The sequence below is a fragment of the Crotalus tigris genome, unplaced genomic scaffold, assembly GCF_016545835.1.
Source record: "Crotalus tigris isolate CLP2741 ecotype Arizona unplaced genomic scaffold, ASM1654583v1 scf7180000019203.361967, whole genome shotgun sequence".
Classification (NCBI taxonomy): Eukaryota; Metazoa; Chordata; class Lepidosauria; order Squamata; family Viperidae; genus Crotalus; species Crotalus tigris.
In genome coordinates, this window is record NW_024097431.1 from 53,001 (window position 1) to 68,256 (window position 15,256).

The 15,256-nt window shown below is 34.0% G+C and overlaps 1 protein-coding gene across 3 annotated transcripts in view; it reads right to left on the bottom strand.

Annotated features, from left to right (window-relative positions):
- Positions 1 to 752: 752 nt before the first annotated feature.
- GFRA1 (GDNF family receptor alpha 1) overlaps positions 753 to 15,256 on the bottom strand; it is a 245,027-nt gene continuing 230,523 nt past the window's right edge. The window contains exons 8-10 of one of the 3 annotated variants that reach the window (XM_039361114.1): positions 8,520 to 8,573; positions 8,193 to 8,252; positions 753 to 7,929 (exon numbers count right to left, since the gene is read on the bottom strand). In XM_039361114.1, coding sequence (XP_039217048.1) covers positions 7,795 to 7,929; positions 8,193 to 8,252; positions 8,520 to 8,573 — 249 coding nt within the window. In that variant the 3' untranslated portion in view covers positions 753 to 7,794. Of the gene's footprint in view, positions 7,930 to 8,192; positions 8,303 to 8,519; positions 8,574 to 15,256 lie in introns of all 3 variants that reach the window. The other 2 variants (XM_039361116.1, XM_039361115.1) reach the window with 2 other exon arrangements.

Below are 15,256 nucleotides of genomic sequence, written 5' to 3' on the forward strand. Positions count from 1 at the left end.
CACAGAATTCTGCAGGACAACATATTTATAATTTACATCAGAATAATAAAAGATGTACTTGTAGACTGCCTTCAACTAGAAATTAGGCCAAATTTGTCTTTCAAATGAACCTTAAAAAATGCCCTTATATACTAGAGATTATTCACAGTGTATTTTCATGTTCTGTAATCTTTGATTTTACTCCTTACTCCAAATAATCCTTATAATAGTTTAATAGAATATAGTGTTTTATTTAATACAAACTATGTATTATATCTTCTGTGACAGTTCATGACAACTTGAATTATACAAAAATAACACAAATGTTTATATATTCCTGGGCATAGGAAACTGGCCCTTTTTCCAACTTGAGTAAGACTAACCAAAATTAATACTTTCACTACTACTTGAGGTATATGGTTTCAAAGAAATCCCATTAGACAGCCAGTTCTTTCTTAGATCTTCCAGGAAATCTCTGAAGGTATTTGGACCTCCTTCTGAGTGATATTGGAAGGGTGGAAAAGAAAAAAAGAGTTAATATATAGAGATTACTATAAGGCTCTCTCTCTCTAGTAAGGCAGGAATGTTAATTCACAAAAAATCTTGAAGTCCCTGCTTCATAGACAGGTGTATGAATATTAAAGGAAAAAATGTAAAAAATCAGAATGTTGTGCAACTGAGAAAAAAGTAACAATCATATACTTTTTGGATCCTTACCACTGTATTAAGCTACCTTCTGTCTGATCCTCAAACACTGAAAACAGAAACATTTGTGAAGAGTAGTTTAGAAATGGAATATTTTATTATTTTTGCCATTCTTTTTACATATAGCTTAGACAAAGCATAACATTTAGACAATTATTTTTGATATGGGGATAGTCAGTTATTTCAATATCCTATATGAAAATGTAGCTTCATTGGTAAACAAATCTACTCTTAAATAATGCAGTATTCTATACAGATGAATTAGGTTTCCTGTGGGATTATTTGTACATATGATGTAAACAATATCATACAATTTAGAGGTATAATACCTGCAGCTGCCATGTGAGCCCACGAAAATGCATGTTTGGTTTAAGTGCTCATGACAGTTGCTATACATGTATCCATACATACTCTAGCATATTTTACTCCTTAAATCTGGATCTCTGCATTAATGTTGCTTTGATGCTCACTACTCTTGGGAGTGTTATGGGCTGAACATATAAACAGTCCTGCATATTTAATTAAAATAATTTATGTATGCCATTCATTCAACAGACAAAATAGGTGAAGACTTCTGATAAATTTTTGGAACAAGAGCATCAAAGGTATTTCCAAAAAATATATATTTTGGATGGCTGTGCTTGCCCATGAAATTTTACTAAGACATCAGAGCTCTGCATGTTTAACAACCTACTCATGTTTTTGAATACATCACCACTTTTTGTTTAGCACAAAAAAGCATTAAAATAGGGAAATAGTTGGATGAGACTATTTGGCAGCACTGCAAGCTTTTGTCTGAAAACATCATTAGAATCAGAACCATCTGATTTCCACTACACACATAGAAAATTAGTCAAAGCTGAAAGACGTTACTATTTGTACACTAGATACAATTTTCCCCTACTACTCTCCCTTTCATGCATCTACATTTAGTGCAGAAATACATTTGATCTGTTGGTTTTCGTGGCTTTTTGATTAGTCACCATGTTTGAAATGTATGAATCGTTTGGATATTGGAATTGTTAAAAGGAAAAAGTCCAAGAGAATCGTCTTAGAAGTATACAATGTAAGTGCTTGCTGCGTTAGGTCAAGTGTCTCTTTAATCCATCAGGTGCCATAGGAAACTCATAGCATGGACAGACAAGGAAGAATGAGAAGATGCTTCTATTGTAGTTTAATCTTCTCCTGATATAGAAAATTCACTATAAGCAGTCCTAAGTTATGTAACCTGTGGCTTAGGTAAATGAAAAATGGTGGCTGCCATGTTTGAGCATACAGAATAGAACAGAGGAATGCTTGCATGGGTGAAGGGTCCACAAACCAAACTCCAGAAAAATCCAATTACAAGCGAATGGCCTGTTTCTATTATCTGAGGACTACTTGTATTTCATCAATAAGGAGAATCTAATTATACATTAGATTCCAATTCTAATTTAAAATGGAGGAGAATGCCCTACCTTCTAACTGCATTCAGCTAGAATTTGAGATATATTTAGGTGAAATTGCAACCATAGCATTCTACCGGGTCTTCAGTCCTAAATACATCTATTGGAATGTGACTGAAGAGTGTCAATGAAGATTGTCCCCAATTACAGTACTCAGAATGACTGCTTCTCATGATCTAGCTTTGCAGAGATATATTCATTCACTTTCAATCATCTGTCTGATATGTAGTCTCCCTTTCCATATATTCTATGAACACACAATGTTTTTTAAACAGATCATTTCCTCCAACATTTGATTTACTGCTACTGGATGGAAATATGAGCAGCAGCATTATCACAGTCCCTGTGAACCAATATTTTTTTCCTCACAGTCCTGCACTTTGCTAAAGAAAAATCCTGAAATTCATCATTACAGGCATAAACACAATCATTGCTAAAAACAGGCGTATTGGACAGACAATAATAATTGCCGGCGGATCTGTTTATAAGTCAGCCTAATAGACAGAAATACCCACAAGCTTTAGATATCCTTCATCATCAAACTACTTCTTCAGGATTCACCTTGATTAAAGATTTTCAGTGGAAGTTTAAGATAAGACATAGATCCATCATCATCAAGAAGGCAAATTAGGCTGTCCTTCAGAGTGAAAAGGGTTTTAAGAAAACCTATCATATCTAAGTACATGACCCAATTTTTCATCAGGCCATAGGAAATTCCATTTGACATATTAGGAAGCAATAACAAAGGAGTAATGCAGTTACTTAAAGCCATTAAAATAAGGCAAAGCTGCATAGGAAAAAAGATCTCATTTGTAATTGAAATTTGGCTGCTATTTTGAGGCAATATATTATTTTAAATGGCTGCATGACAAAAAAAACCACCTTACCTATTGGCATCCAGCAGAGAAAAGATAGAGGCTTCAGCTGCTATAGTCAGAAAAAATCTTTGGGAAGGAAGAACAGGAGATTTGTAAAATTAAAAAAAAAAAATACTTCTCTCCTCCCATTTGAATCAATTTAAAAAGAAGGATTACATCAGGCAAAAATCCAAAGATGCCAATTGTATCTGGCAATAAAAAAGAAAAGATATAAAAGACCTACAAATTCTGAATGATGAAAAAAAGTGCTTCCATATATTTTCTTTTTCCATTGGACAATCATTTTCTGAAACATAGACTAGGTTGATCTAATTATTATATTTTATTTAGAATTCTAATAGAAACCTACTCTAAGTATTGCAAAGTATTTCTCATTATAAACCTAGACTTTGATTTTAGGTGATCAACCTGGGATAAAGGAAAACAGTAAATAACTGTTTTTTCCAGACAAACAAAGCAGCAGCCTTGATAAAGGAAGCTTTAATAATATTTTAATAGGTTACAGCAAGATTAAATTTCTGTTGCATAAAAACCAATAAATATGTAGGAAATGAGAGGGGAAAAAATACAATAGTGATTTTAAACAGGCAAAATCCAGTTAAGAACAAAACAAAAATGACCTTCTGAAGTCAGAAAGTATTTGAATGACCACTAATTGAAATGTCATAGAAGGAAGGCAAGCTGGTAAGTGAAAGCAAATATTTAAAGATGAGAAATCCTTCACAGTCAGCTGGATTAATTTTCTGCCAAGTTCATCACAAGCAAATTTATTTGAGGTGATGTTATAGAAAATGGAGGGCTGGAATATGTTGCTTGGAATCTGAGAAATGCATAATGCAAGAGAGCAGATAATGATTGCTGAAAGCTAGACTCCAGTCTTATCAGAAACTAACTAATAAGATTGTGCAGAAAACCAATTCTGAAGGGCAAAACATAAATGCAGCATGGATAGGCGTACACAGAGCAGTCCTGAAAAAATTTACAGTAACTGTACACTTTTCTGAATTCCCTACCTGATCTCAGGAAAAAAAAAACATACCAGGTCCCTGAGCATCTACAGCAGGATGGCCAAACTGGTGGCCCATGGGCTGGATGCGTCATGCACAGGTCATGCCCACCCTGGCTCTGCAAAGGCAAAAAAGTCATGATACGTAACATTACGCAATTGAGTTTGACACTCGTGATCTACATACTAAGTTGTTTAAAATTGCTTGCCCTAAAAATATATTCAGAACAGTTAATAGAAAATAGATAAGATGTAAGACATTCTAAAGTAAAGGAATATATTTCAAATTTTTGGGTGAATATGATGTATTCTATTTCATAACTGGCTGAAAAAATAACGAAGATCTTTTAAGATGTAGAGCTTTTTATATGTTTAAAGTGAGGAATCTGCTGTTGCCTTTCCCTTCCACAAAATGAGATTTTGTCATGAAAGAGGAGATTTCTGAGATATCCTAAACTTCACAATAACTCAAGATCTGGAAAATTCATGTTGCACTATGAGAACTCAAGGGAAAAAAATATTTGGACTACCTAGCACTTAGTATGCAATTGGAGTAAGCAGAAATGGGCAAAGAAACAACAGAAACACAACTTACTTCAAACTAGTGTACTGTGTTGACAAAGTCAATGCTCTAAAGTGACATTGTCAATGCCATACTTATTGTTTTTTTTATAAAAACTTCTGCATTTATCCAGAGATAATAGCTTAAAACCTAATCTTTTTTTCTGCTTGCTTGTTTTACTAGCAATTTAAGATGCAATCCTACTTCCATGTACATGAGAATAAGCTCCATTTATTTAATGATACGTATGAGTAGATGTATAGAAAATATATAAAAAACTGCTAAACCTTATTACTGAAGAAAATAGAAATAATATATCCTTATTGGGTTTGACATAACAGACATTGTTTCTGAAAAATAATAATAATAATTAAATTCATATGCTGCCTGATACCCACCAACTCCTATATTTGATTTTAATATGCAGGGATTTATTAGTGAAACAACTACTTAGGAATTTTTTGATGCTTTTAAAATCGAGGTCAATTAAAACGTAAGAATTCAATAGCCTTCAATTTGAATTACCTAGAAGAAAACTGAGACTAGCTGTATTCAGGATGATAATTATCATAGTTGAACCTTTATATCAGTCAATACCTTTCTACATATGAGCTGCAATTATATTTCCAGTGGCTTCCTTCCTTCCTTCCTTCCTTCCTTCCTTCCTTCCTTCCTTCCTTCCTTCCTTCCTTCCTTCCTTGAATAAATCCTTTTATTTTTGACAGACCAATCAGGAACAAGACCAAAGCTCAAAATAATTGGATCAAAAGTGCTATTTCAAATAGAACTCTTTAAAGTAAACAATAGCGATTCAGATCTTGCATCCCATTTCTCACCAATTTAAATTTTTTAAAAAATTGTATACTTGATTGTAACTGCACAGAATTGTACAATTCAAATTACATCATTTAGATGCAAACCACTGATAAACCTGATTGTATTTTTGCATCTAAGGCATCAGATTTTACTACCATACATTGTGCAAGATAATGGAAGTATGTCTATTCTATCCTTGCCTTTCAAATTGCAGGAACCTAACATCATATAACATCTCGATTGTGTTAAACATGAGAGCTCTAGGCTTAAATGAAATTTCCTTCCTTTTAGAAAGATTCTTGTGTGTCATTTCAATCTCATAATTATTGTAGACCCTTTTCATCAACTTCACGGCCATGGAATTTTTTAAAAACTACCTTGCATTGTAAAAAGTGGCTACTACCATCACTACCCATGCCATTGTATTAAATATAGTTTAGATGATTTAACATAATATGGAATGCCTTCAACAAATATCAGCTAGAACCATAACAACAAGCCCCATTTTCCAATACATACATGAGCATGGCATACACAAAATTATATACTGCCACAGTCACATACATTTTTGTTGGAAAATAGTACATATTAAATAGTACCTATTAAAAAACTATACCAAGTCAGAAATTATTTTACCACATGAAATAATACTTGGTGAGGAGAATTTGTGTTTGTGTGTGCATGAGTATAGTGCCCACAAGGAAAGTTGAAAAGATCTGGATGAGAATTATTGGGATTTTAGATAGTTTTGATCAATTCTTAAAATTGGTTTAGCAATAAGTGTATCGGATTCAACCTATAGTATTGTTCTGGTTCCAGTGCAATGTAATTTTAATTTCATTCTTTGTGCACGTACTCCTGTTCAGAGGATTAAATGCTTACCAAAGCTGACATATTTGCATGTTCAAAAATAAGTGGCTAGGAAACTTCACATATAGGAAACTATTATGATCTGTTGAATGCTATGTGTTCACATCTTTATTGGATGCATCTCTGAAAATATGGAAACATGTTACAGCCTTCTACCTGTGTTTAAGGTTTTCTGTATTGGGTCAAGAAATTAAAAGCAAACAATTATACTGTATCTTTATCTAAGAGTAAACATTAGTAAATAATGCCGTTTTTTTTAAATAATCAAAATTCAATATATTTTACTCAATCACCAGTTAAATGACTAAACTTTATAATTACAGAAAGTTGAAATTTTTTAACAAAAGCAAGTTTCTATTTTTTAAAAATATATCCTCAGAAAGATAAACAAATTTTGAATTACTGCAATATTCACAACAGTTGCTTCTTCTCAATGTAGTTTTTTAATACCTTTTATTAAGGCTAAATTAGCATAACCACAAAAATAAAAATAGCATTAGAAAGTTTCATATTATTTTATATTTCTGCAGAAGTTTTGAAGAAAATATGTGTATTATACTGCTATGATTTACAATGGCTTCTCAGTTTAGACTGCAAAACTACATACATATACAAACATAGAAGAGAATGCTAAAACAGCAAAATACTGGTAGCCAAACATGAATAAGTTAAATATAAAAAAACCTTTCAGGAAGACGTTCATAGCATGTCAAAAGCCTGATCCACAATCACCTCAAAATATGTTTAACTTACTGTTTTTCAATTTAAAATCTGACAATAGGCAATTTTTGTTGGGTTTTGTTGCCTGCTCTACAACCTCTTATGTACAAAGGAAGCAATTAAAAAAATCTTTGTAGTGTGGTCCAGTATCTAGGCTTTCAATACATACATTTTAAACATTTCTAAATAGGGTCCCAATCTATCAGGAATAAACATACCATTAAATTATTAACCATTCTGGTAATGTTTCCAAGTTATTGGAAACTACGATTTGTCCCCAGATTCTATCTGAGTAACATTCATTTTAATGGGTTTTGCAAAGGAAAAATTCCTGCGTAACAAATACAAAAAAAAAAAAAAAAAAAACAAACACCAAAACTTTAGGAGTCTGGTTTATTTCTTCTTAGTCCAAGTGAAAACAAGAGGAAAAAACGAGAGAAAACAATAAAACTTGACTGGCCTACATGCAAATTATTTGTCTTTTTTTAAACACTGCCTGTTCAAAATACTACTCTGTTTGGAATGTTGAGTATCGCATCTAGTATATGTAAAGCTTCTAAGTACCTTTCCTTGAAAATTGAAAATAACAATAACAATATAATAATGATGATAATGACAACACCATTGATCCAGACCTATATTTTTTAGCAGAGCATTTCAACTTAATTCCTAGAACTGTAATTTTCGATCAACAACAGATGAGGATAGAGGATAGACAGATCAATTTCTTTTTTTTTTCTTTTCCTTTCCTTTCCTTTCCTTTTATGGGTCCTTTTGTTAAAGCAGATACAAGGTTTCTTCTGAACGTGGGCATCAACAGAATGAGAATGCAATCACCAACAGCAAAAGAAGCGTGCTTGACCTGACACTCACATGGAGAGAAGACGAATGATCAGAAGACATGTGACTAGTGGAGCCTCCTGCCACACTTTCCTTCCCAATTGCATTCTGCAAGACAGAAAAACTTCCTTCAATTGCCACTTTGTATTAGAACCTCCTAGCATATTTTACTGTTCTCGTCATTCATACTACATTCTCAGGTCAGTATTCTGTCAGCCATAAATTCTGATCTGTTATGTTTAAAGGTCTTACAAAGAGCCATGTGATTACATGTTCTTCCCGATTATGAGCTAATTACACTGCACAGATCAAGGGCAATTACCATGTGACCTACAAAATCATAGTCTGCTTAAGAATTAAAATATAATTACCATGGTTGAAGGTGAAGAGCTATTCTGGCAGGAATACGTCCACCCCTCCTCAATATATATCTCCATGTAAAAATAATTGAAATTATTTCCAATGACTTGAACAGATGTACCTCAAAAATTAGACCACAAATACAGCTGAAATCACTATGACAGTAGGACCTCACCCTACCAAACCAAAGACCGAGGAATGGAATTTACATCCCCAAACTAGGAGATTTCTGCTCAAAATAATGAATTGGTTTGAAATTTTTAGAACGAATATTCTGATACTATTCACCGTTATAATTGTGTCAGAAACAATTGCTGCAATAAAGTGCAAGAACTTACCCCGGTCACACAGGGTTCCGTTATTATAGATTCATTGAAACTCTGCTTCGGTCCCTGTAGAAAAATGAAAACATTACTACAGGTCTCTGTTTTGCCTCCAATATTGGTGGAATACATCACTGAGCTCCATTAAAAGTTAAGTAACTATTTTCAAACCAAAATCATTCCCATACGTTAAGTAAACATTTCCAATCCATTTATCAGGAATAGCTACATACATACAGTATAAAATTATTATAAAGATTATCTTCTCGTTGTATCTGCCTGTACAATTACATGTCTGTCCCTTAATAAATTAAATTATTGGTTAATCTTGCCACTGTTGCATTTGGAAAAAGGGATGCAATTTTCTTTCATACAATTACTAGCACTGAACAAAAATACATAGCAATACATTCTGTTTAAAATTAAAATTTGAGATTTTGGCCACAAATCACAAAGCAAAAAATAACAAAAATATGACAAAATGTGATAGCTGACGTTACATATATATAGTCCTTGACTTATGATTGGTTGTTTAATGATCATTCAAAATTATGATGGTCTCCGAGAGGATGTTTTACAACCCATAAAGCAGTTCCGGCTGTCATAAAATGTTTCCCTCCTCCAATCACATGTCTACATTATGGATGTTTGGCAACTGGCTTGAATTTATAACATGTTGCCAAGTGCCCTGTGATCACCATTTGTAGTCTTCTCTGCCAACTTCCCAAAAAGTCAATTGGGAAACTGAAAGGAAGTTTCCAAGTGGAGTGGACAGAGGGGAATTGAAATCCTTCTGCGAGTTGAAATCTATTTTTTTTGCTCTCAACGGGAAAAAAAAAGCCTGGTGTCTCACTTAATGATCACTTTGCTCAATGACCAAGATTCTGGTCCCACAATTGTATCATATGGTCAAGGTCTATCTATATATTATTCAACAACTGTCAAAATAGCATTGGTAAATAGAGGAGTCTAATGATAAATTTGATATATGAAGGATGGTTCCCTTGAAAGAATAAATCCTAATAGCTTTTTAGCTCTTTTTATTCCAATCATATAATTTAGAAGTATTGCTTGGGCTAAAGCAACACCACTATATCACTGTGCTTTATGAGATCACCATCTGGCCTTCTGCCATTTACATTAGTTAATAAGCTCTTCTTACTTGCTTGTTTTTTTTAAAAAATATTTTTAAAACAAAAAAAGGGAAATATCATAATAGCTAGGAGATTCCACAGTATTTTCTTTTCCTAGACAGCTAAGCTTATTTTATTCCCCTACAGTGCATCACATATTGCAGAATTTCTTTTCCATGATTATTTTTTTTGTTTGGGGCCTTGGGATAGGCTGTTTTTTCATTTACAGAAATTCTTGCCTGATTCTTTCTCCTGGTAGTAGTAGATTTCATAGGTTACCTTATGAACTAATCTGATCCTAAAATTTACTGAAGGACTTTGGGTATTTCCAATTCTTGCTCCAAGATAATAGCTAGAATTCTTACTCCCAGTGTTACTACATAAGATGATAGGTTATTAATGTTCTGGCTTTTTCAGAACCCTTATTGGGAAGAACGCATAATACTATTTAGTTGATAGAAGTCTGTGTGGTGGCACCATGTTTAGAATGCAAATTGCAGGCAGTTTCTGCTGGCTGCTGAGAGTTCGATTCTCACTGGCTGAAGGTTGACTATTGCTATTTTGCTACATAAAATAAATATTTTAATAAATATATTAGTATTTCTAGCAGATTAGGTTTTTAATATTAAGTAAATTTCTAGCTTATTTGCTTATACCAAATGTTAGAGAGCCAGGTAGCGACATGTTTCTTTTTCCAATGCTGTGCTATAGCATTCTTTTTTACATCTCTTTGGATTTTTTTTAATTTTGGATATTTTAGTCTTTATTGTTTAAGCCTTGGCTGCATTTAATTATATTCCATCAAATGATTTGGCTAGAGCTTTGCAGTATTAATTGAATGGCAATAAATCAACCAACCAGATAGATCAAGTGTCCTTTTATTAACAGAATTAAGTGCTATGGTATTTAATTTCAGATATGAAAAAAGACTTAAGGATATTGGCATATAAAACAATGGAAGTTCTTAAGGAAAGGGATGGGACAAAAGCCGCTACATAAGAAAATGGTTACTTTTCAATCTACAATAACAATGATCTCAGCAAAACCAGTAAAGTATTTTTTTCTATAAATAATATCACTTAGACAAAGAACATAAAGACACAGCCTAATCTCTTTATTTCCTGAACATTTTCCGATAGGGGAAAAAGTTAGCTTCTAAACTAAGATGTTACATGCCAAGCTTCAATTGGACATTTTACTGCTGACTTACAAAACTACAAAAAGCATTTATAATGGAAAAGCTGGCAATGACTGTTATACTAAAAGGTATCAGCCTATCCCTAAATCACAAGTAATAGGGCAAAGTATAAAAGAGAATATACAATAACCAGAAATTCTATACTAGAGGTAAAATCTTTTAAATTTTTTTGCTCCAATTACAGGAGATTCTGGAGAAAGAACCTGAAATATTTCTACTTCAAAGAAAAATAAGCATTCACATATATGGCCTTGCATATTAAGCAAATTCACTCAATTGCTGATTAAAAGACATACACACATTCATTCACAGCAGATATTGAACATAAGTTCACAGATAATTACATATTACATACATACATACATACATACATGAGCCAGTGTAGATAGTGATTACAACACAAATTAGGAACAGTGAGATTCAGGTTTAGTCCTTTCTTAGAGGAAGAAGCTGGCTAGGTGAGTTTGAGTCAGGCAATTCTTTCTCAACCTACATTGCAAACTGCAAATGCATCTATCTACCAATCTACTCTAGACTAGTCTGGTAGAATAACGGTAGTCCTTAACTAACAACCACAATTGAGTCTTAAATTTCTGTTGCTAAGTGTTAAGTGTGTTTTGCTCCATTTCTTGCCACAGTTGGTAAGTGAATCACTGTAGTTGTTAAGTTAGTAACATGATTATTAAGTTGACTGCTTGTCAGAAGGTCACAAAAGGGCTTCACATAACCCTGGGATACTGCCACCGTCATAAATATGAGTCAGTTGCCAAGCCTCTGAATTTTGATCACATGACCATGGGAATGCTGCAATGGTCTTAAGTGTGGAAAAACAGTCATACGTCCCTTTTTTGAACTCTGAACGGTCACTAAATGGACTGTTGTAAGTTGAGGACTACCTGTACAGTCCATGGCCTTTAATGAGGAGGCTTTTATCCTACAGTGATTTGATTAGGACTAACAATAATTATATATATGCAAGCACAAAGAGAGTAAGGACAGGGGAAGAGAGACTGAAATTGTAATTACTCAGATGAAAGTAAGATTATTTTTCACATTTATATGCTGATATTTAATTTTGATATTTATATATTTAATCAAAATAGAAGTATTTGGGACAGTTTTTTTTTTTAAAAAAGATTTACTACTAAGATTTACTACTAAGATTTACTACTAACAATTTGTGTTGTTAAAATTGGTAATTTCCAAAGACCCACTACAACGTGCCTGAAAGCAGTCTTTCTGGTTTCTGCAACAAGGGGATAATAGAAAATCCAAAAATCTTAGCAGAAGATATGCTGATAAGGAATTTGGGACAGTCCATAAATCTAAGGATGACTACATTGCTAAAATTTGCCAATGAATGTATAGATAATTGGTGATTTCTATTTATTTGAGTTGTATTCTGTCCAAATTTTTAGCACAGGCATTACTAAATGTCTGAAACTAGTAAAAGGTAACAGATTCCCACTGATTGATCAGGATTTATTTCCTAATGTGAAATTTAGTTACAAATCTTCTGAAAGCTATTTCCCCCCTTCTTTAATTAAAAGTTTTTACATTAAAAAACAAATTGCTTCCTGGATTGAAAATGGTAATGCCTTACATATAGCCACTATGGTGAATGTATAATTAGTTAAGTATTATGAAATAAAATCAAACAATCAAAGCTTAATTCCCTTTAAACTCTTCAATGTTGTTAAACAATGGAAACAAAGCAATAACTTTGTTAATGCAATTCAGAAAGTGCATTTATTAGGTTCTATCCTCACAATGCTGAATTATTTTAGAAGCAAAAGATGCAGTAAGGTCAGGAATACATAGGAATGAAAAAAAAACCCAATAAATACAACATTATAAATAAATATGCAAATATGTTGGTAAACTAGCAATTTCAAGAGGGCAAGAAATATGCATGTTTTAACACAAAGGTCTGATACAGAGACCTTCTGTTAAAATGAAACTGATCCTCTAGTCTAGAAGAACTGGAGAAGCAAGAAGAGTTCAGGGAATTGAAAGCATTGCTGTTAACATATTCTTCTGAATAAATTTTCTTAATATAACTTACATTGTGCTGTTCCATCATCTCCTGTATAGTACTGTAGATCACAACCTACTACTTGATAAGATAGAAAAGTGTGGGTTAGACAGCATCACTACCAGATGGATTCCTAGCTGGCTAACCGGCCATACTCAGTGTGTGGTCCTCAATGGAACTGCATCTACATGGAGGGAAGTGTGTAGCGGGTGCCCCAAGGCTCTTTTCTATGCCCAGTGCTCTTCAACATCTTCATCAACGATTTGGAGGGGATAGATGGGGAACTTATCAAATTTGCAGACGACACCAAGCTGGCAGGAATAGCCAATATTCCAGAAGACAGGCTTAAGATACAGGAGGATCTGGACTGACTTGAACACTGGGTGCTGTCTAACAAAATGAAATTCAGTGGTGAAAAAAGTAAGATACATTTAGGCAAGAAAAACCAAATGTACAGGTATAGTATAGGTGGTACCTTGCTCAATAGTAGTAACTGTGAGAGGGATCTCCGAGTCCTAGTGGACAATCACTTAAATATGAGCCAGCAGAGAGCTGCAGCTGTCAAAAAAAGCCAACACAGTGCTAGGCTGCATTAACAGAGGGATAGAATCAAGATCACATGAAGTATTAATACCACTTTACAATGCCTTGGTAAGGCCACACTTGGAATACTGCATCCAGTTTTGGTCACCACAATATAAAAAAGATGTTGAGATTCTAGAAAGAGTACAGAGAAGAGCTGGAGGCTAAAATATATAAGGGACGGTTGCTGGAATTGGGTATGTCTAGTTTAATGAAGAGAAGGACGAGGGGGGACATGATAGCAATGTTCCAATATCTCAGGGGCTGCCACAAAGAAGAGGGAGTCAAGCTATTCTCCAAAGCACCTGAAGGCAGGACAAGAAGCAATGGATGGAAAATAACCAAAGAGAGAAGCAGCCTAGAACTAAGGAGAAACTTCCTGACATTTAGAACAATTAATCAGTGGAACAACCTGCGTCCAGAAGCGGTGAATGCTCCAAAACTGGAAGTTTTTAAGAAGCGACTGGACAGCCATTTGTCTGAAATGGTATAGGGTTTCTGCCTGAACAGGGGTTGGACTAGATGACCTCCAAGGTACCTTCCAACTTTATTATTATTATTATTACTTTATAATACCTTGGCAAGACCACACTTGGAATATTGCAACCAGTTTGTTAAAGTGCCTAATCACCAGTCTTGTTTCAAACTTAACAGAATAACAGAGTTGAAAAGAACTTTAGAGGTCTTCTAATCCAAGCCCCTGCTCAAGCAGGAGACTCTACACCATTCCAGACAAGTGGCCGGTCCAGTCTTTTAAAAGCTTCCAGTGAAGAGCATCCACAATCTCTGAAGGCAAACTGTTCCACTAGTTAATTATTCTCAGTATTATGAATTTTTTCCTTAGTTCTAGGTTGTTTCTATCCTTGATTAGTTTCCATCCATTGTTTCTTGTTTTGCCTTCTGGTGCTTTGGAAAATAGGCAACCCCTCAAATATTGGAAAGCTAAGATTATGTTACTCTTAGTCCTTCTTTTCACTAGACTAGACATATCCAATTCCTGCAATTGTTCTTCATATGTTTTAGCCTCCTGGCCCCTAATCATCTTTGTTGCTCTTTTCTGTGCTCTTTCTGGACTCTCAATATTTTTTTTATAATGCCGTGACCAAAACTGGATGCATATTCCAAATGTGGTCTTTCTAAAGCATTATAAAGTAATACTAGATCACTTTACGTGATATTGATTCTATCCCTCTGTTAATTCAACCTAGGATTGCATTGGCTCTTTTGACTGCTGCCACACACTTCTGGTTCATATTTAAGTGACTGTCTACTAGCACTCTAAGATCCTTCTCACAGTTACTGCTATTGAGCCAGATTTCATCTAATCTGTACCTGTACATTTGGCTTCCCTTGCCTAATTGTAAAACCTTATTTTTCTTTACATTGAATTTCATTTTGTTATATAGGGTCCAGTGTTGAAGTTTGTCAAGAACCATCTGGAACCTGAGCCTATCTTTTGGGGTGTTGGTTATTCCTGCTAGCTTATATCATCTGTAAACTGATGAGTTCCACTTTTATTCCCTCATCTAAATCATTTATGAAAAAGAGTACTGGGCCTAAATCAGAATTTTGGGATACCCCATTGCTTAGTTCCCTTCATGTAGTTGTCGTTTCATTAAGGACTACACATTGACTATGGTTTGTCAGCCAGTTAGAAATCCATCTGGTGATGATGCTGTCTATTCCACATTTTTCTAGCTTACCAAGAAGTAGTTTGTGGTCTATTTTGTCAAATGCCTTACTGAAATCCAAGCATACTATATCCACAGCATTTTGCTGCTCCACTAATTTGTAAACTTGTAAA